Below are 22,291 nucleotides of genomic sequence, written 5' to 3'. Positions count from 1 at the left end.
CTTTCTCAATGATGAGAAGACTGAGAGGGAGACTTTGTGCAGAAGCAGCTCACCCTCAGTTGAAGGGCGGAAAGGCAGCTTCTCTTGGAGGGCTAGTGGCTATCCCTGGGTTTCTCCTTTATTTCTACTCCTAGCACTTAGAGTGCTATTCTTGGGTCCACCCGCTTTTATGCAAGGAGTTGATGGTGAGAGCCTAAGATGCGAACCAATATTCTGAACATCTTCCCTTGTGCATACAGGAGAAATTGCATTAGTACCTAGAAGGCCCTGCTGGTTTTCTCTGACATCATTCTCAGGCAGTGCCATTAGCCCCAGCAGAGAAACTCAGATCTCTGGAGCCAACAATTGGAGAGAGGATATAGCTAGGTCTCACTCCAATAAGAAGTCAAATTTGTTCCATATTTCTGTTTCTCTGGCTTTTTAAAAAATTATTTCTCTCTATATTTTGATTTTAAGCAGTTTCACATAGATTTACCTGGGTATTTTTCTTCGTATTATCCTAATTGCAGTCTTACACAATACTTGGGTGTGTAAACATATATGTGTGTGTGTGTTTCTGTGTGTGTATGTGTGTTTTCCTGTCTGATCTCTTTCTCTTTTTGATCAGAAACTCCCATTAAAGATATGTTATGTATTGTTTGTTGTTGTACCATAGCTCTTGGATGCTTTGTTTATTTTTTAATTTTTTTTCTCATTTTATTTAAGTTTGTCCTTTTTTTGACCTGATTTCTAGTTTGTTGATTATTGCCTCTGATGTATCCATTCTGCTAATGAGCTCATTAAAATAATTCTTCCTCTCTGATATTGTGAATTTGATTTCTAGCATTTCCATAGGCTTTAAGAAAATTCTTTCCATCTCAGTGATGAAAATCTATGTACGTTCCTGTATGTTGTCTACCTTTTTTCTAGATCTTTTATCATAATTAGCATAGTTACTTTTTCATGTGTCTTATAATTTTCCATTCATGCTAGACATTGTGGGTAAAAGAATAGTAGAGACAGATGGATAATATTTTTGCTCAGAAAAGAGGCTTTTCCTCTGTCAGGCTATTAGAATGGGGGTTTGAGTTAGTATAATCTGTAGTTGAGGACTTTGTTGTTCGCTGTAGTTACATTCATTACACCACAGTGCAGTTCTTTTCAGGAGCTAATTTTAATCCATAAACAAAAGATTCACAGGTTCCTTTGATGTTACTTTTTAATAACTAGATAGTTAACAATATTTCTTGGTGTCCAGTAGCCATTACTTCACGTTCCTTCATTCAACAGATAATACATAATTGCAATAAAAAAGTTAATGCATTTGATTTGAAACATAACCCATCCCTGATCCACTTCTGGTAAAAGAGCCTAGTGGGAGTGAACAGTCAACAGAAAGGAGAAAAAATGTCTACTCTGGCTAATCTGTTTCCTGACTAGCTGAAGGTGGGGCAGTCTAGCTGGGAGATAAGACATCAGTTAAGCCCTAGAAAGGTAATGAAAACACCAGGCATTGCAAAGGGGTATAGCATTAAATGTTGGGGAATGGATTGCAACATGAAAAGTACTATGTTACCTGCGGACCTGTACCATGCCAAGGGCTCTGACTAGGTGCTAAGGATGCAGAAGAAGAGGCCCATGGTCAGGAGTAGCTGGAGAAAGTGTCACGAGGTTCATCACTTCAGGACTTGAAAAAAGACTTTAAAGATCATATACTCCAAAGATTTCCAAACTCTGGTTGGAATTGCCTATATAGATTTTATTTTAAAAATCCAGCTTCCTGTAATTTTTGCTTTCTAGCATTTTCTTTTTTTTTTTTGGATAGCAATATTCACTGTTTATTTATTTTTCTTTTTTTTATTTATTTTTTTATTGGTTGTTCAAAACATTATAAAGCTATTGACATATCATATTTCATACATTAGATTCAACTTGGTTATGAACTCCCAATTTTTCCCCAAATACAGATTGCAGAATCACATCGGTTACACATCCACATTTTTACATAATGCCCTATTAGTAACTGTTGTATTCTGCTACCTTTCCTATCCTCTACTATCCCCCCTCCCTCCCCTCCCATCTTCTCTCTCTACCCCATCCACTGTAATTCATTTCTCTCCTTGTTTATTTTCCCATTCCCCTCACAACCTCTTATATGTAATTTTGTATAACAATGAGGGTCTCCCTCCATTACCATGCAATTTCCCTTTTCTCTCCCTTTCCCTCCCACCTCATGTATCTGTTTAATGTTAATCTTTTCTTCCTGCTCTTCCTCCCTGCTCTGTTCTTAGTTGCTCTCATTATATCAAAGAAGACATTTGGTATTTGTTTTTTAGGGATTGGCTAGCTTCACTAAGCATAATCTGCATTTTCATTGACTTCAAAAGTTGTTTCCATCTCACTGGTAAAATTCTCCATCTGTCCATGCATGTTGTCAACCTTTTCACTGGGTATTTGAACATACTTATTATAATTACTTTAAAGTCTCTGTGGGTAATTCCAACATGTGAGTCATGTCTGAATCTGGTCCCATGACTCTTTTTTCTTTTGATATTAAGTCTTTTTTCCCCCTTTTCTACATGTCTTTTAATTTTCTATTGATACAGCAGATCTGTATGGGCCCAGGAGTCTGCATTTGAGACTGTGTTCCAGATGAACTCACAGAACCTCTAAATCAAATTTCTCATTTTACAAATAAACTCAGTGTCATACAGCTCAGAAGGCAGCAAAGCCAGAGCACAAACCAAAAGATGATAATGTCTGCTGTGTATCAAGTTCTATGTGCCGAGCACTATCTTATGCACTTTACAACTGCTATCACATTTAATCCTCATAATGATCCTGATGGCAGCTGCCATCACCATCATCATCATCATCATCATCTTTATTTTATTTATTTATTTTTCAAATTGTACTTTTATTTGGAGTCTTTTTTTAAGCATCATGAGGGATGGACGTAGTAAGATATGGGTGGGTGACATGGACAAGGAAAAGAAATATGAGAAACAAGAACTGATTCACATCTCAGCAGTAGACACCTTAGACAAATCAATTTCAGGAAAGAGTACATATGGAAATGGAAGAGCTGGAAATGGATTTGCTTAAAGTATCCCTGTCCCTGGGAGTATTTGAAGACTTTCTTAGGAATACTCTTTAGTTGGAACTGCTGGCATAAGGCACAACCCAGGAGATCATTCTGGAGATTTTTTTTTTTCTGGAAATGGGTTCCTCACCTCTATTTTAAAGAGAAAGAAACTTCCACAGGCTTGGAGAGGATTCATTCTTGCTCAAGATGACATAGCAAATAAATGGCAGAGCTCAGATTTGAACTCCAAAGCCCAACAACCTTCAGCAACCCTCAGGATTTGCCCAACACTTCCATTGAACTCTAACGTCATGGTGGGATCCAGGAGAGACAGAGCAGGGGTGTGGCTGCTGGTCTCTTAGGGGAGGGTTTAAACTGAAAGCAGTGTGTTTTAGTATGCGTTTTCATCTGGGGAGTGGATGAATGGCTATTTCCAGGTTCTGGGAGGGGGACTTCTCTGTAGCCTGTCCTATTGCCAACCGGGCAGCTTCCTCTCCATAATGTAGGTTTCAAGTGGGAGTTTGGCACAAACCTTGGGTGATTGAATGGGATTTGGCATCTTATCCTCAAGCTGAAATTTCACAAGTGCTTACCCTTTGGGAGACGATAACTTTTCCTGCTTTCTTTCCCCCCTGAGAAAGGTCTTTATGTACCTTAGAAAAGAATCTGAATCAAAGGAGCAAGTCTTTCATTGACCACTCTCACCCCCCCTCCTCACCCCCCCCCCACTCTGCTCCATGTACACAGGGCCATGGGTTCCCCAAGGTACTTTTTATTTTTTCCTAATGAATGCTCTAAAAAAATTAAACTTCATAAGATTTTAGAGAAAAACACTTCTACTTCAAGGCATTTATAAACCCGGTTGAATAAACAGATAAATGAGATTCAGCTGCCCAGGAATCAGCCTCTCTGCACTGTGGGGTGAGAACGTGACACAGCTGTTGCGGCCTCAGTTGGGTCTCTGCTGCTCAAGGATTAGGGGGACAAGTTTGGCTCCATGCCTACCTTCATGATTTCCCCAACGAGTGACAGGGGCCAGATTTTTTGTATGAGCCAGATGCCAAATTCTCCCAGCCACAAATTTCTTATCTCTAGTGCAGAGATATTCTCAAGGAGTTGCTGGGTACATTCAATGAAGGTGGTTAATCAGTGGTAACAGTTATGACCATCATTGATGACCTTGAGCCATGTGATTTAATTCCATTTACTCACCAACTCTGAGACCTCAAATCTTTCTCCCTCTGAAAGAAGCATCTTATGAGTAGTCTGAAGAACAAGGCCAACGAACAAGGCTGGGATGGCTTGTACCCCACCTGCGGGCCATTCCTTATCGGATGGATCCTTAGTGCTTCATGGCCTGTGGAGACAGAAAGGCTCTCTTGGACTCACTTAGTGGAGAAAATTGAGGTTCAGAGGGTTGGGGAGTCTGCACGGGGCCTGACTTGTCAGTGACGGTGCTGGGATTTACATCTAGTCTCTTTCACTTGAAGAGCCCATGCTTCCTTAGGTTGCATTAAAGGGTCACTGGGTGGGGCTGGGAGAAAGACGAGAGAGGGGTCTTTTGGGGAAGACAACAGCTTGAGCACAGAAATAGGAAAGCAGCTGGCATATGAGGGAGTTCATAGGACACTCGCTGGCTTAGCAAGGGGACACAAAAGTAGACACCAGGAAGAGGAATTTGGGTTTTGGTTTTATCCTAGCTCTATTCTACCTGTGTGAACTTAGAGAAATTAGTTTCCCAGCCTCTCTGAACTCTAGTTTACTGAATTATAAAGTGGGCCCTGCCTTTTCTAGAGATAAAAATGAGAAAATTGGTACATTGGTAAGCTCCCCATGCAGGTAAGCAGTGCTCACTCCATTTGATGCTGGGGACGTGGGCTGCCCCCACCTTCTAAAGCATGCTGTGCTCTAGCACTGAGGAGACCACGTGAGCTTCGGGGGTCCTGAAGCCTGCCTTGACATCTCACTCTGTTCCCACAGGGTGGGAGAACGTCTATGGCTTTGACATGACCTGTATCCGGGACGTTGCCATGAAGGAGCCCCTGGTGGACATCGTGGATCCAAAGCAAGTGGTGACCAATGCCTGTTTAATAAAGGTCTGGAGACATCCTGGTTGGGCCTGGGCATGCTGGGAACCCAGCTGAGCCACCTTGGAAAGCCAGGCATGGGGTGGGCCTGGAGTGTGGGCAGAACCAGCTCCTGTGCTGCCCCATCCTAGTGATGCAAGGCCACCTTGGCCAGAGCTCAGGGTGCTCTGCGGTGACAAGTCAAAAGCTGGGGTTCTCACTGAGCAGATCCCCTGAGGGGACTCCATGGTGGCACAGCTGAAGGAAGAGGGTCCAGATCAGGGCCATGGTGGTGTGAGGAGGGATAGATGGGGGACAGCCATCAAAGGATAGGATGCTGTGGAGCCAGGAGGGTATGTGCAGGCTTGAGAAAGCGAGTCCATTCAGAGCTGGCTGTGCATCTTAGGAAAGAGCTCCCCCCGGCTCAGTCTACCATGCAGTTGTCTCCACTTCCAATAGCTCTCATCTGACCCAGCCAGAGCTTCTGGACCCTTCCTAGTCCTGCTTACTCATTTCTGCTTTTAATATCTTTTCTTCCAAGGCCTTCTTTCGTAGTGCAGATGAACAACTAGCTGGTCAGTATCCTCTCCATAGCCGTCCTCAATGCATGCTTATTATTAGCTACTCAAACACACCCAATTAGAGCACAGATAAAAGCTCTCTTTGCCTCCCCTCCCTTCCAATCCCACACTCCTCCCGGGGTGACAGCTCTTCGAGGCTGGATTGACTCTTCCAGTTCTCATTCTATGTGTTTGCATTTATACGTGCTGATATATTATGTTGAACTGTATAAAACTACCGATATCTGAATTTTTTATGTAGAAGACATCAATTTCACATGGCTGAAATTAATCTTTAATTTAAACATATGGGTTCCTTCTGTAAGTATTCATCAGACACCTGACTCTTGTCTTGCTAAAACATACTTGCCTGCTCTGATGACTTTTTTTTTTTTCCTGAAAGTGAAAGGAGGGACTGGAGCATTCACAGTGAGATGGGGGTGGAGGGTGGGTCCAGGGCCGAGAAGGGTGAGTTGAAGTTTCTGAAAGATTGATGCAAACTGCTGCTTTGTCCCTTTGAGAAGTGTTCTCTCCTGCTGAGCATGGGCCTTTGCAGAACTATAGTCCATGATCTGGACTATCCCTTGGAATCTCAGGGGCAAATAAAATAGCAGAGCCTCATGCAGACCTCATCAGATGCCCTCCATTGGTGACATCCTGCTTCAGAGGTTTGGCTTCGAGTCTAAGCCTGGGACTCTGCTTTTAGGGTTCCCACTACTTTCTGAAGCAGCCTCTTCCTGTGGCAGGCAGGATTAACTGTGAGCCATTTCTTCCGACCAGCCCATCTACCCTGAAGCCTCTTCACTTGGTACCCAAACAAGAAAAGGAAGGCACCCCCCAACACACACACATACAAAAAGAAGCTCACCCACAGTGTAAAACATTTCTGTCAATATTGTAGAACAGGTGGAAGTCCACCCACGCCATCAAATTGGTCAAAATGACACATGGCAACTAGAGCCACCTTTAGGCATCTGCAGGCAATGGTTTCAGCTTGAGGATGAAACTCCTTTGATGTTCTTGGACATCTGATGGATTTCTACACTTGACTCCAGGCCCATTGCAGGCGTGGCCCCTATGCTTTTGGGTCCTGTTGGTTTCCTCATGGACTGGCCTGCTTCTTCCCACAGGGGCCTGTGTCCTTCTTCCCTCCTCCCATCTCTCAGCCCAGTACCAGCAAGGGCGTCTCTTGTGGTTGCCCCTGCATGCATCCAGGGACAAAGCAGCCAGACTGATCAAGGAGGGACAGGAGGGAGGGTGGTGTCTCTCACACACTCTTCATGAAACTAAGGGGCACTGATGGTGTCTCAGGAGGGGACATCTGTGATGCCATCCTGCCCCTCCCCCCCGCCCCAGCCTCCCTTCCTGTTTTCTGAGAGGGACTGGCTGGCTGTGTCTGCTCCTGCGGCCAGGGGAGCCCTTCCATCAGCTCTCTTGCTAATGTGCTAAGCAGCTGGCCCCACCTTTTGGGAAGACGCTTGCCCTTCTTCACACACTTAATTGCTATTTTCATCGTTATTAACATTGCCTAGTGTGACACTTTATTATAATTAAGACTCTGTTTTGACCAGACTTCTGCTTGGAGACATCCATTTGTAACATGATTTAGAGGCAGGACAGCCAGCCAGGGGCTCTTCTGAGTAATTTACTCCAGAGAAACGCTCTGCTTGCTGGGGTTGCCTGAGGCCAAGGCAGTGGGTCTCCCTGGGGTCTCCAAGAGACTGCTGCATCTGTGGAAAGAAAGAAACCTTCCAGCAAAGGGCTCTGGGGTTCAGAATAAGGGGGCTGATCTGAAACCTTTGGATCTGAAGGGGGATGGGCATGAACCAGGGGCCTTTGTCTGCAAAGCCCAGCTGTGACTGTTCCCACTTTTACATGCAGCAGGACCCTCACTCCAGAGGACCAGCTGCCTCTGTAGTTGCCAGTTTAATGTATAGCTCTACTATTGTCCCCTTGAAGGCTTTTGTTCTGAGGAGGGGGGCTATTCAAATGCAAATGTCTCCAGGACTCAGTGAACACAGTCAGCTAAAGATTTTGACAGCTGACATTTGGTTGATGGACATTTGACTGCAAGACTGGCTAGAGGTAGAGTTCCTACTGGATGGGGTGATATGGTGTGTGTGAGAGTGTGTATGTGTGTGTGTGTGTGTGTGTGTGTGTGTCCTAAAAGCAATTAAGAAGTGAGGGGAGTCTAGAAGGAGAAAGTAACTAAGTCTAGCTGATAAGCCACAGGGAGTCATTGCAGATTGTGGATCCAGGGAGTAACATCCTCTGAATGAACCTTAAGGAGTTTAGCCGGTTCATGGTTATGAGAGATCTGGGGAAGGAAGCAAAGACTTCAACAGGGAGATCTGTTCTGAGAAGATGGGTCCAACAAACATTACTGTGTTTGGCGTGCTGTGTCACTCAACAAGGATGCACAGGACAATGAGGGGCAGCTTCTGCATCTCAAGTATAGGAATAAGGGTAGAGGTGATGAGGCTTCGGAGATGAGCCAAAAGCCACGCTGGGCTGGTAGCAGAGGGACCTAAACAAAAAGATGCCCAGGACCCTGGAGAGGACCTAGAGCCTGGCTGTCCCTGGCTGAGAAGGAGATAGAAAAATCACTGCATGTGGACACTGCAAGCCAGGTAGACCATGATGATGGCATTAATAACCATGAGGGTCACCCAGGCTCACTCTAGTGCTCAGGAGCTGGAGGGAACTTGTGGATCACGTGTGGCTGGAGGAACAGTTAGCACTATGAAGGCCCATGGGTGCTGAGTCTATGAGGGTTTCCCAGACTGGGCCCTGGCCTGTACCAACAGGATGGCATGGGTGGGTGGGGGGGCATCTAGAAGTATGTTCCAACTGGAAAAGGAAGGGCTGATGTGGGTCAGCATCATGGTCAGCTTTGAAAGTGGTGGAACTCAACAGAGTAGAAAGGCCAGGATGACAAGGGGTCCAAAACCATGACTTAGGAGAAATTGGCCAACCAGGGACAATCGATGTTACAGAAGAAAAGGTTTAGGGGGCCTGTGTGAGTGGGAAGAGCCACTGGCCTTTTCTGTGGGTGGAAGTTGCAGAGACAGAGTGGGCTGTCTGGTTCTGAAGAGGGACCTAGTGGTTGGAGATGTCTGGATGTGGTGTGAGCTGCCCCGTGGGGAGTGCAGCACCCTAAAGGGTTCCGCAAACACTAGAGGGACACTGGCTGGGAATGCTGCAGAGGGATTTTGGATTCTTACGTTGAATAAAGGACTCCACTCCAGGGGTCGTGGCGTACAATCCCATCAACTTTTGCATGCCTGGCCAGGGCTCACCCTTCAATAGTTTTATCAGAACCCAGAAAACACAGTGCAACTTGCGCTGGAAAGTCAACTCAATGAGGGGCTACCACCTTCCTGAGCCCTGCAATCCCACCCTCTTCACAACTGTCAGAGAGCTTCAGTTTCCCAGAGGCCTTCACGGCTGCTCAACCCAGGCCACAGCAGGACTCATATGATCAGCCATGACTGCTCTTCTCCCTCCTCTCTCCATCTCTGTGGAGCCAGGACTTCTCTTTGCAGGTCCCAGGCAACTATGGATCTCTTTTTTTCTTTATTTATCCTAGAAATATAGAGAGATAAAAGCTATTTTCTCAATGCTACTTTGTTTCTTCATCCATCCTGCTTCTGGGTCTCAGGAGCATCCCTAGAACCAGGAAGCACACAGGTGTCTTTCTGGCTCTTAGAGAATTATCAGGACAGTGGTTCTTGCTACACAAACATGACCTGTGGGGAGTTCTTCCTTGGGCCTCCTTGGAATCTTCTGAATGCTTCTTGGGCTCCTGGTGGGGGTCTCCCTGTCTCATGGCAACCAGCAAACAACAGGTTTGTGTCCTTCACACTCAAAAGAACAGCACATTGTAGACCCGTCTCTCTATTACCCTTGCTCACGCAAGATTGATTTACAGTCACTTTCGGGCTGAAATTGTGAGAATTATTAGTTCTTTGTGTTCCACATTCCCCGGCCAGACCTGAAGATTCTCGCTCTTATTTCTCCCTTTTATTTATTTTTGAAAAACTGTCCAACCTTGTTATAAATGGTTGAGAGAACTTCCTTCAGTTCAGTCTGTGACTTTGTGAGCTGAGGCTTTGATTCCTGAGACAATGCTCAGTGTCTCCTATTACTGGGAGCTTGAATAGAAAAGAAAGAAAGGAAGAAAAAAAAAAAAACAGGAAATAAATGGTCTGGTTCATGCAAATCCCTGGGAGAGCCTGACAAACCCAGACTGCTGTTTTGATTAAATAGGTCTGGGACCCCTCCCTGCCCCACTCAGAATTTGCTCCCAGGTGATATGGATGCTGACCATCTGGGGTCCACACTTTGAGGATAACTGGATGGAGGTAGTGTCTGGACCATGACTCAGTTCAGGGATTCATTGTCTAATGGACCCTTCTCTTCCCTGCCAGCCCCCTCCAGGGCCTATCCCCAGCAGATTTACCTCCCTCATTCTGTTTCCAGTTTTTAATTCAAGTCCATTTGTACCATTCCCTGAGCACCCTCCACCCCAGAATGGATGGAGGAGGTAATCGGGAGGGTGGAGGGTGGGCCTGGATTCACTCTAAGAATAATGACACCCCCAGAGAGGCCACTGCCCACAGTCTCTCTTGGAGTGAGTCTACTGACGAGGCCCTGGACCTGGTGGAGGCCACACGTTTCCAGCATTCTCTCCTGTCTGGACTACAGGAAGTGGACATCTACACGGTGAAGACAGAGGAGTTATCGTTCACATCTGCATTCTGCCTGCAGATACAGCGCAATGACTACGTCCACGCCCTGGTCACCTATTTTAATATTGAATTTACCAAGTGCCACAAGAAAATGGGGTTTTCCACAGGTGAGCTGTTTTTTGGTTCTCTGGACCATCCTCCTCTCCTCCTTGGGGCTTCCCTGAAGCTTTGTGGGCGAGACCAAGTCTGGCCTCAACTGATGGAGAAGGTGCTTGGGGTTCAGCCAGGGAAGAAACGGCATGTCCCACACATTGGCTCCCCAAGGAGAAGGTAAACCAAATGTAGTTGATGCTTCCAGAGCTGAGAGCAAGTACTGGGTAAGGAGGAGGCAGGGGGAAACTACTGAGGACCCTGAGAGACTCTTCAAATCAATCTATTCCATTTGCATTTACTGAGCATATTCTGTATGAGAGGTAAGGACCCAGGGTTGAATTAGACTCCTCCAGCTCCCCTGCGATACCTCTGTCGGAACTCTACCAATCTCTCACTAGACTACAAATGGATCTCTTCTTCTCTCCGTACATCTACCCCAATCCATCCTTCATTGAGTCCCTGGTTAAGTTCCCCAAAGATCACCCGCACTGTCTTAGTCTGTGGTCTGTTGCTATCACAACATACTTGAGACTGGACAATTTATAAAGACTAGAAATTTATTTGATTCTGGAGGCTGCTGGGCATTTCAACAATACGGTGCTGGCATCTGCTGGGCTCTGATGAGGGCCTTGTGCTACATCACAACATGGTAGAGGCAGCACGTGGTGAGTGAGCCAGTGTGCCGGGGGAGCTTGCTTTTATGACAAGCTGCTACCCCCCAAAGCCCATGAATCCATCCAACTATGCATGGATTAATCCATTTGTGAGGGTAGAACCCTCCTGGCCCAATCACTTCCCAAGGCCCCCCCCCAACAGTGCTGCATCGGACACTACATTTCCAACACAACAACTTTTGGGGGACAAAAATTCAAGGAGGCTTCTTGTGTCTCTGGGCTGTTGCCTCTGCAGACACCACTCCCTTGTGCATCCAGCGTGTGTCCCGGGGGTGGGAGGGTCCCAGATCCCAAGGCTTTGCGATCTCCTTTCCTCCCATGTTGGGCTGTCAAAATGAGGTGCCATAGACCCTGGGGTGTGGGGATTAGACAGCAGACGTTTATTTTCTCACATTCTGGAAACTAGAACTCCAAGACCCAGGTGTTAGCAGGTTTGGCTCCTCCTGAGCCCTCTCTCCTTGGCTTGCAGATGCCTGTCTTCTGACTGTATCCCACATGGTGGTTCCTCATGCACCCTGGGGTTTTGTTTGTGCATCCCAATCTTCTCCTCTTCTTCTTATTCTGTCTTTGTTTTGTTTTGCTTTTTTAAATCTTTATTTGTTCTCTTTAGTTATACATGACAGTAGAGTGTGTTTTGGCATACTATACATACATGGACTAGAACATCCCATTCTTGTGGTTGTGCATGATGAGGGCTTTCACAGGTTGTGAGTTCCTATATGAACACAGGAAAGTTATGTCTGATTCATTCTACTGTCTTTCCCATTTCCACCATTCTCCCTTCCCCGCACTCTGCCCTGTCCAATCCAGTGAACCTCCCCTTCTGCCCCTTCACCACAGATGTCAGCATCTGCATATGGGAGAAAACATTTGAACTTTGGTTTGGGGGGACTGGCTTATTTCACTTAGCATGATAGTCTCCAGTTCCATCCATTTACTGAAAAATGCCATAATTTCATTTTTCTTTATGGCTGAGTAATATTCCATTGTGTATATATACCACATTTTCTTTACCCATTCATCTGTTGAAGTCCACCTAGTTGGTTCCATAGCTTAGCTATTGTGGTTTGAGCTCCTATAAACACGGATGTGGATGTGTCACTATAGTATGCTGATTTGAAGTCCTTTGGGTATATGCCCAGGAGTTGGGTAACTAGGTCAAATGGTGAGTCCATTCTAGGTTTTCTGAGGAATCTCCATACTGCTTTATAGAGTGATTGCACCAATTTGCAGTCCCACCAGCAATGTATGAGTGTGCCTTTTCCCCAACATCCTCACCAACATTTATTGTTACTTTTATTCTTGATAATGGCCATTCTGACTGAGATGAAATCTCAGTGTAGTTTTAATTTGCATTTCTCTAATTGCTAGTGATGTTGAACATTTTTTCATATATTTGTTGACTGATTGTATTTCTTCTGTGAAGTATCTGCCTGTTTGTTGATTGGATTATTTGTTTTTCTGGTGTGAGGTTTTTTGAGTTCTTTATGTATCCAGGAGGTTATTGCTCTATCTGAGGTGCAGGTGACAAAAATTTTCTCCCATTCTGTAGGCTCTCTCTTTATGTTCCTAATCTCTTCTTATAAGGACAATAGACTATGTTAGGGTCCATGCTAAGGGCCCGTTTTAATTCAATCACCTCCTTAAAGGTCATATCTCTAAATAGAGTCACAGTCTGAGGTTCTGGGTGTTAGGACTTCAATATGAACATGAGTGGCTACAGTTCAGCTCACAGTACCTTCCTGGTCCCCACCTCCTTTCCTGGTCAACTCCACCACAGGTTTCACCTCTTGACAGCTCAGGTGTTACTTGGTCCTCGCCTTTCCTTCAGGTCAACTTTAGGAGTCCTTCTCAGGGCCCCTAACGTCCCCTGTAAATGCCTGTTATGCCTCTGTTAAGAGTGATACATATGCACAGTAACATTAAGAAATTGGTTCAAAACAAGATAACACATCAAGGAACAAATTCTTTGCCCCATGTGTCCCGGGCCCCTCCTCAGAGGCATATGTGATTAATGATTTCTTTCATGTCCTTCCAAAATACTTCAGTGGGTGCTCAAGCATGTAAGTATTTATACATACTGCTTTTGTGTTTTATTTTGAAATAGTTATTAGACTCACAGGAAATTGTAAAAATAGCCCACAGAGTTCTGTGAGCTCTTCACCAGTTTTCCCCACTTGTGGCATTTTATTTAACCGTAACACAATATGAAAACTACATCCTTGAGAAATCACTGGTTGAGTCATCCTACCCACCCTGCCCTTTGAACCTTTTTGTTATTCAACAACATATCTTGGAGATATTTCCATAGCCTCACAGGAATGTTTACTTTCTTTCCCTTTAAGCAACTACATGGGATTCCATAGGGGAAGCCATTCTTAATTCAACATTTCCATTCTTCTTGAAACTACCTGTCTCCCCGGAGTAGGAATCACATTTCATTCATCTCTGGCTTCTACAACACAGTTGTAAATGCATCTCTGTTACATGAGTCTGGGATGCTATGCCTCTGCCTTTGTGTTCATAAGGGGACGGAAGTCTTCCTGGGACTAGAAGCCCATCCTAAGAGGATGGGTGGGTGTGTGTGCATCAGGGAAAGAGGAAGGGGAGTTGATTGGAGGATATGATTTGAACTTTCTGAAATCAGGATGATGAAGATTCTTTGTTTACCTGTGGATAGAGAAGCCAAGAGGCTTCCCTGGTCTTTCCTAGAAATGCTTTTCCCAGAACCAGTGTCCCCTGACAACCATGGTCAAGGTATTCTTGTCTGTATCAGCTTGTCTGTGCTGGTGCCCTCCTGCCCTGGGGAAAGCCAGAACCCCCACTGGTCTAAGAGACTATCAGTTGCTACCCTCCTTAGAGAGGGACTAGGGGAGTTCACCTTCTCGGTGGAGAGCCAGGACAGAGAAGGAAGATTTTACTTGACCTTGAAGGATACATAAAGCTCAGTCCCAGTGATGGTGAGGGAGTGGAGATAGTGAGAGAGCTAAAGATGAGCGTGCTTGAGGACCATGGCTGTGGTCAGGGACACAGTGTTGCGATCTGCCCAGGGCCTGCCCTGCTGCGGGTGATGAGAAAGTCAGTAGATGAGGTCACTCTGGAAAAAGGTGTGGGTTTCTAAAGCCTGGCTCTAGCTCTGCAGCACTCAGCAAGGTTTGTCTCCCTTTGAAATGATCTTTTCTCCAATCCAAGCAGTCTCTTGGCTCTGTGGGTGGCAGGGATAACATTCCTAGTGGCCCATGTGGTGGAGGCTTGGTGAAACTGGAGTTCAGAATCTGGGCTTCCTGCTAGTGAGGATTTGTCCCAAAGATGAGTGTCTAACCCATGGCTCATTTCCTTCCTATTTGTTAGCCACACCCCTACCACCCTCCCACACAATCTCACGGACTGTGGTCTAAATCCAGGTGAAAGCCTGCTCCAGTGTCTGTCTTTTGGTGGTAATAGGGTCATATGCCATCCCCTTTGCACAGAATTTCATAAAGTTAGGCTGTAAGACATTTGGAACCCCTGCAAGTCCTCTGCTCCCTGTGCCTTGGTGTAGTGTGGCCCATGGATCAGCAGCCTCATCATCACCAGAGAGCGTGTAAGGCCTCACTTCAGACCCACTCACTCAGAAACTCTGGGGGTGGGCTCCAGCAATCTTGCTCTTAACAAGACTTCTAGTTAGTTGCAGTGTCTGCTCAAGTTTGGGAACCACTGTCATTGTGAAAGACTGTCCTCAATAATGTGGTTGAGAATTAGACCAATGTGGAGCCCCTCTGGAAAGGCGATTCTGTCTCCTCTGCGCTCATTGAGACTTTGTGCTTTTGGAATAGACACAGTTTACTTTTGCCTACAGCAATCTGGAGTAAGTAGATGTCAGGGGGAATATTTGTTTGGCTGCTTTCTCAGCCACCTTGGGGTGAGAGTGTGGGGTTTGTATCCAGCACGCAGCTGGATTCTGTACTGGATCATCTGTGTTGGACAGTGGGCTCTACTCAGACATCTGCGCTCTAACCACTGACCAAGAAATTCCTTTTTGTTTTTGAGGATCCCAGATGCACAGAATTAGATTAACCCTGTTCTTGGTTTATGACACACAGCCATCATTGGACCATGCCTGGGTCACTTTTTAAAAAATATTTATTATTATTTTTTTAGTTGTAGGTGGACACAGTATCCTTATTTTATTTTTATGTGATGCTGAGGATGGAACCCAGGGCTTCACACATGCTAGGCGAGCGCTCTACCACTGAGCCACAATCCCAGCCCACCTGGGTCACTTTTTGCTTATTTATTTTTTAATATCACCAACTCTCATGAATTCACCGCCTAACTAAAAAGCTAGGATGTCAATAAAGTAGTGTTAACTAGAATGTAAGCAGTAACTAGCAATAAATTTATTATTTCTATCAGAATGTAACTCTGTTAGTGATTAAACAATAAATAATTACTAAACTATAAATATCAAATAGAAATACATTGTTAATAAATATGATCATATTTATAATCAGTGTTAATTAATAGCCATCTTGTTATGATAATATAATACTATTAATAATAATAATAGTAATAATAATATTAATAATAATAATAGTTATCTAACTCCCTGTGAGCCCACAGAACTCAGTGACTTAAATGCTGTATCAACAACTCTGCACCTACCTGGTATGCTTCACTTCTATCCTCTTCTCCTTTATATGGCCTTCAGTTGAACATTATCCTACATTTTGTGTTCCTTATTCCCTTGCTATTTTTAATGTTTTATCACAAGTATGAATATGCCTAAACAAAGTATTTTTTGGGTCTCCGTTGTTTTTGAATTTCATGTAAATCAGAACCTGCTGATGGGACCCCTCCCCCACAACGGCTGACTGAGTTGTTCATCCCAGCCCAGGCGCGCAGCTGACTCTGGGGGGCCCACTCCAAAGCACATCACATATTGTGCAGCCTGAAAATGATCCCTGTTAATGGCTCTGGCATCTCTGCAGCTCTGGCAGAAGCTGTCACAAATAGGCACAGGCACCCAGGCTTCCAGACTCTGCCAGCCAGCAGGCAGAGCTCTCCCCACCCACTTGGACACATCTTCAGTGGGGCGGGGGTAGGAAATGGGCACTGGGAACCCTTGGGGCTTCTGTTCAATCCAGGAAAACTGTGTAGTAGGTGGAAGGCGGTAGGCCAGGTGAAAGCAGGCTTGGTTTCAAGACCTGCTTTTTCTGGAAAAATCTTCAAGATGGGGTGGCCATTCATTGGAGATGTCCTTCAATTAGTTACTTTCTGGCTCTTGGACTTAGGCAGCCCTGCTCCAGCTTTGCCATCCTGTGACACTGGGTTATTTTCTCAGGTCAAAGAAACCTCTTGGTACATGGTAATTCTTTTAAAACTAGGTGAATTCCCTAGGGAATATAATTCCAAATTTACAACTAGGAAAGTTATTATATTTCAGAAAGAAGTTTTAGCCACTTTGTCATTAGGAATCAAGTTTCCCTTTCCAAAAGCACCAGGAAAAATCTAATGAGAGCCCCCTGCCACAGCTTCCTCTATTTCCAACTCTGTCCTTCATGCTGTGTCTCTCACTGTCCACCTGACTGTCTTGTCAGGCTGTAGGGCCTGCAGGGGCGAGGGGCATGCAAAGCTCTGTTCATTTTGGTTGCTGTTCCCCCGCCCCACTGAGGATGTGTCCAAGGGGGTGGGGACCTGGCACATAAGTTTCCTAAACAAAGATCTACTGAGTGAACGAATCTGTGCATTCGCACTTGGGGTGCTATGGACAGTACTGATCACATTTGCTTCAAAATATAGAACACACATTGTCCAGAATCTAGAACCCAGAGAGACTGAGGGGGAGGAGGCTCGAGAAAGGGAGAAAAGTGGAGGCAGGCAGGTGGGGCCAGAATATTTCCAAGAGGAAGGCTTTGCCACGCTAGGGAAAGCTGAAAGCCAGTACCATCTCCAGAGTTGCAGTTGGGGTAGGGGAGAGAGGGAAGGTTTGTCACTCACATGGAGAGCTCTAGATGTTATTCACAGCCCTGTGCTGGGTGCTTATCCTTTTGCTGTGCAGCAGCATTCCAGATCCTTTCCCAGGATATTCTAGGCTGCTCGAATGAGGGAGCTTACCTTTGCAGACCAGAGCCACAGTTGATGGACGAACAAAATTACATACCACTTTATGTAGTGATTAAATAATTACCAGATGCAATGGCTTAGTGATACCCTAAATACAAGCCTAATATGTTATAGGTAGGCTAACTTTATAATTTATCTTTCAATTAAGGACGCTCTGCAAATAAAAGGGAGAGCTATTAATAATTATGCCAGGAAAACAGACATAAACTGGGACTGTCCTCGGCACTGCAGGAGACTGGGTCACCCTCAGCATATGACGCTTCCCCCTTCTCCTCTCATCTTATCCTCACACTGCCTCAGGGAACAAGTATCATGTCCCATATTCCACAGATGTAGAACATGAGCCCCAGTCTGTGGCAGGTCTGTGGCAAAGTAAAGACTGGAAACAGGGCTGATGGTCGCCTAATTAAATGTCTTTTCTACAGTGATTCAGTCCTGGCTGTGTGTCCACACTACCAGGGGGGAGGTTTCATGTCTTGGCAAGCTGTCCCCTCACCCTCCTCCCTAGAGTTACTGTATTGCCATCTCTTGGAAGAGATTCAAACATCCAGATTCTAAATTTTACTGAATACTTTGATGGAGAAATAGGATTGAGAAAACTGGTTTAGACAATTAGCCCATGGCTAAGGGACCCACCGTGGAAATAGATATTTGGGGAAATTTCTAACCTTTTGGTGTTGATGTTGATAGAAAAATAATTTTCTTCCAATCTGGAGCTGGTGTGTTTTTTTTTAGGCCACCTTCCGATTCAGACTTCTGGGTTCACTGGCCAGCAATTCTGAGGCAGTGACGTCTTGGTTTCTCAGAAAGTATCTGATTGGGTGACAGAAAGAGGCTGCTTGAGTCCCCTTGCCTGAAGGTCTTTAGGAAAAAGAGACACCTGTCTGAGCTGGTGTAGGTGGGAGTGGGGGCGAGAGTGCTGTCAGTCATACACTGACATGCTCCACAGACAACCAGAAACCATCTTTTGACAATTTATTTAGAGGTAGTTGGCAGGGAAGTGTGCCGGGAGCAGGTGGACTTGTCCACGGCAGCAGTATGTGGGAGGCTGGGCAGGCTGGATGCGTGTGAGGACCCAGGGTCTGAGACGCACAGGTTGCACATTTAAGGTACTCCTTCTCCTTCCAAGTGCACAGACTGTGCTTTCTCCCCATGACCTTGAGTTTACATTGATTTCCAAATGAGCACTTTGAAGGCTGCGGGAGTCTATCCAAACCACTGACATTTGATCAAGCCAGTTCACTGCAGAGGGCAAAGAGAGACTCTTCACCACCATTAACAGAGATCTCCGGGTTTGGAAAGATCATAGAGGTCACCTGGTCTGAGCTGGTATGTGATGACTACACTCACTCGGGGTGGTCCTGTGAGCCCTGCCCGGGCTGGGCCTCAGGTAGCTGGTGTGATTGTGAGACAGCTCTGATTCTTCCTGGTGAACTGAAAATCTGCCTTCTAGTAATTCCTGGTGACTAGCCTTTGTTCTGCCCCAAGGCCATATAGAATGCCACATATAAGTCTCTCTATGTGGCATCTTTCGACAAGTTTGAAAGGCCTTCATTGGGTCTCCCCAAGTCTTGTCATCTCTGGCACAAGATGACAAAGAGGAAGCTGGCAGAGGAAAGCAATAGCCTTGGACAAGGACCTCGCTGTAAAGCGAGTTCTTCTACAATCCATAGACTCCCAGCATCATTGACCATCTCAGGGTACGTCGAAGCATCACAGGGATCTGCTCTTTGGGTTCCTGCCATCGTCCATTTATTTAAAACTTACAGACTGAATATCGTGGCAGGCACTGAGGATATGATCATCAGCAGGGCTGGTATGTCCCTACCTTCATGGAGACTTAAGTCTTGTGGAAGAGGCAAATGAGTGGTGGAGGGGGAGGCCTTTAGACTGTGATGACTTCAGCTCAGGATGCTGTTGTAGCCCTTGATCCAGGGGTGAGTGTCCAGAGAAGGCTGACCACAAGGAATGAGGGAAAAGGAGGAGAAGAATGTTCCAGAGACAGCTGCTGCAAAAAGATGATGATGTCCCCAAAGGCAGGACCCTCATGCTTAGCTGGAGAATATGCCATGTGCTAGGGGGTTCAGTGGATAATATTGGGGTGCTGTGGGCATCATGGTGGCTGTGGAGCATGTGGGATATATGAGCTATGCACCAGAGGGTGGCAGCTGTGGAGTGAGAATCATCCCTCGTTTCTTTCTAGTCCAGTAAGGAAGGCACAGCTGGGACCCCATAGTAGCCCTGGACCAAGGTGCTGGGCTCAGTTCCAGGACACAGAGTCACAGGCAGGGAAAGTTTTGAGGACTGAGGATCAAGTACATGGGATGTCAAAGGAATCAGGAAGCTGGTTTAGCCATGGAGTTTGCATAAATGATGCCATTTGAGGGGAGATGGGGGGCCTACTACACAAATTTTCCCCCCACACTATTTGAAAGTCTTAACTCTGTTGAACTAGTTGAAACAGCAGCATGGTGAGTTCATTGGCACTAATGAGGTTCGTTGGTGAGAGGGCATTCATCATGCACCCTTGGTATGAACTTGTAATATCAGCTTCTTTCTCGGCTGATCCATGGTTGTGAATAACAGCCCTGCAGGGGTGGGGACTTGAAGGGAAGAGAGGGCATTGGGGCTGAGTGGGGAGTTCTGGTGGGGGCTCAGACTGGGCATCTGACTCCACAAGATTGTCAGTGAGTCCCATGGGAAGCCTCGCCCTTCTACAGACATAACCTCTGACTCCTCCTTCTCACCTCCTCTGATCTTCACCCCTCAGCCCCTGATGCTCCCTACACCCACTGGAAGCAGACCGTCTTCTATTTGGAAGATTACCTCACTGTCCGGAGGGGGGAGGAAATCTATGGAACCATATCCATGAAGCCAAATGCCAAAAACGTGGTGAGTGCTGAGGAGCCTGGTGTGGCCAGGGTCACCAAGGAGAAAGGTCCTAGGGAGCCCCCAGGACTCACTCTCCCAGGATCAAACGTCGTGTGTACAACTGGAAAAGTTCCCAAGGGAGGCAGTAGCTGGCTACATTTGGGGGTGACATGTGATTAGGCATAATGGAAGGACTCCCACCTTCACTCTTCAAAATCTGGCAACTGGGAGCCTTCTCTAGGTTCCCCCTGGACTCTCAGCCTTGAGGCAGCTCCCAACCTTCACATGAGGTGCTTTGAGGATGGACTCTGTCGAATGACTGGGTTCTACCTCGGTTAGGATGAGCTAGGCCACAAAATAACAGTTTCTGGTGCCTGAAAGACATTTGGTTTATATTTCTTCACCTTGCTTGGTAGATTGGACACCAGTTCTTCTTGAGTAACCCCAAGTGTACAGAATACTTGGAGGGTTATGGCATAGAACATTCAAGCACTCCCCCCGCCCCATTTTTTCCCAGGATGAAATCTGAGAGAACATTTTTACATTAGAACAGAAAGGATTTAGGTTAGAAATCAAAGAACTTCCTGTGAGAATAATGAGGCACCAGAATAGATCCTGAGGACGGTTCATAGAGAGGCCCTAGCTAGAAACCCTTAAGAAGCCCGAGACTGCCCACCCGCCTGGCACCAGGAGGAGGGCTCAACTTCCCTACCCAAACTAACGCGGCAACCCTTTGCTCTTTCTTTGCAGCGAGACCTCGATTTCACAGTGGACTTGGATTTTAAGGGACAGCTGTGTGAAACATCTGTATCTAATGACTACAAAATGCGTTAGCACATGTGGGAAAGCCCAGAGAACGAGCGGGAAAAGGAACTCTCACCTCGATCTGCCGCGCTGTCCCAAGGAACACTGTTCGCAGGACTACACACTCTAAAACCAGAGCTTTCAATTCTGCCTTGAAGATTGGTGGACTCACCAGGGCTCCCGTGGGCCCCGCCATGGACGGAAGGCCTCCAGCTCCTCCGCTCTGCCCTGGGAGCCTGCCACAAAGGCTTTGTCGTCGCCAACAAAGAGCAACCTCATGCGCTGTGGCTGGGCCCTGAGGATGGAAAAGCCCCTGTGTCTCCCCATCGTCCTCCTAAACTGTGACTCTGGATCTTCCAAGTTTTGCATGCTGCAGGCATCTAGGACAGATTGCTTCCACTAGAACCTGGAGACTAGTGTCTTTGATAGCATAAGCCAGATTATCTGTCTGTGCGGTGGTGTGTGTGTGCGCGTGCGTGTGTGTGCACAGCATATATATTAGTTTATTTGCCCACAAACACTGTTGTATATGCATGCATATACAACCAAGTGGGTATACTTCCGTGTTCATCCAGAGGGGTGTGTGCGTGCGTGTGTGCGTGCGCGTACCATATATATTACTCTCAGAGGAGATTCTGTTGCTTTCGAATAGGAATTTGTTTTGTGATTAGTTCTCCCCTTCCCCACCCTTTAACAGATGTTATGCAGCTATGAAAAATTCTCTGTACTAGCTCTGGTCTCCTTTGGACTAGACAGTGGCTCCGAACCCTGAGCACAGTACCACGGGCCCCGTGGGCACTCAATAAACACACATGAGAACGAAATGATGGGATGTCTGTGTTCCTGGTGCTCTGGAGGGGTGGGGAGGGCTGGGTGTGGGGAGCCAGAAGTCACAGTGGATGGGGAAAATTAAAGATGACAGCCTCCTCCACAAGTGACTGTGTTTACCCTCCGAAGGAAAGTGCCACAGCAGTAGCAGCCCAGAAGTCAGAGCCAGGTCTGAGAGCATCTTTCCTGCATACTGCAAGGTCCTGCCCCGGGGGAGAAGAGGGCTGGGAGGCCAGGGTTGGGGGAACAGGAGCTGACTGAGAGTGCTCCCCAATGGGAAGCTACCGATAGTCTGGGAGCTATGTGTGGCCTAAAGACCTGTTGGGAAAACTGCCAGCCTTGGCCTGAGTGTGGAATCAGAATCTCCATAGGAGATGGACGGATCCCATACTTTGCCAGGTGTGGTGGAATATTCGGATTTGGTTTCTTTTTAGGTTATTCATTAATTTCCTAGACCATTGGTCTCATCTATGTC

The 22,291-nt window shown here is 46.2% G+C and overlaps 1 protein-coding gene across 2 annotated transcripts in view; it reads left to right on the top strand.

Moving 5' to 3' along the window:
• Window positions 1-21,842, top strand: part of Prmt8 (protein arginine methyltransferase 8) — a 95,778-nt gene extending 73,936 nt beyond the window's left edge. Inside the window, exons 6-9 of one of the 2 annotated variants that reach the window (XM_058572353.1) lie at window positions 5,045-5,160; window positions 10,398-10,548; window positions 20,084-20,205; window positions 20,935-21,842. In XM_058572353.1, coding sequence (XP_058428336.1) covers window positions 5,045-5,160; window positions 10,398-10,548; window positions 20,084-20,205; window positions 20,935-21,018 — 473 coding nt within the window. In that variant the 3' untranslated portion in view covers window positions 21,019-21,842. The remainder of the gene's footprint in view (window positions 1-5,044; window positions 5,161-10,397; window positions 10,549-20,083; window positions 20,206-20,934) is intronic. The other variant, XM_046423356.2, reaches the window with a different exon arrangement.
• Window positions 21,843-22,291: the final 449 nt, after the last annotated feature.

This window comes from Marmota monax, unplaced genomic scaffold (assembly GCF_021218885.2).
Source record: "Marmota monax isolate L192 unplaced genomic scaffold, Marmota_monax_Labrador192_F-V1.1 WCK01_AAM20220418_F8-fsc00356, whole genome shotgun sequence".
Lineage (NCBI taxonomy): Eukaryota > Metazoa > Chordata > Mammalia > Rodentia > Sciuridae > Marmota > Marmota monax.
Note: the sequence above shows the minus strand (reverse complement) of the source record. Positions and strands in the feature narration are given on the sequence as shown.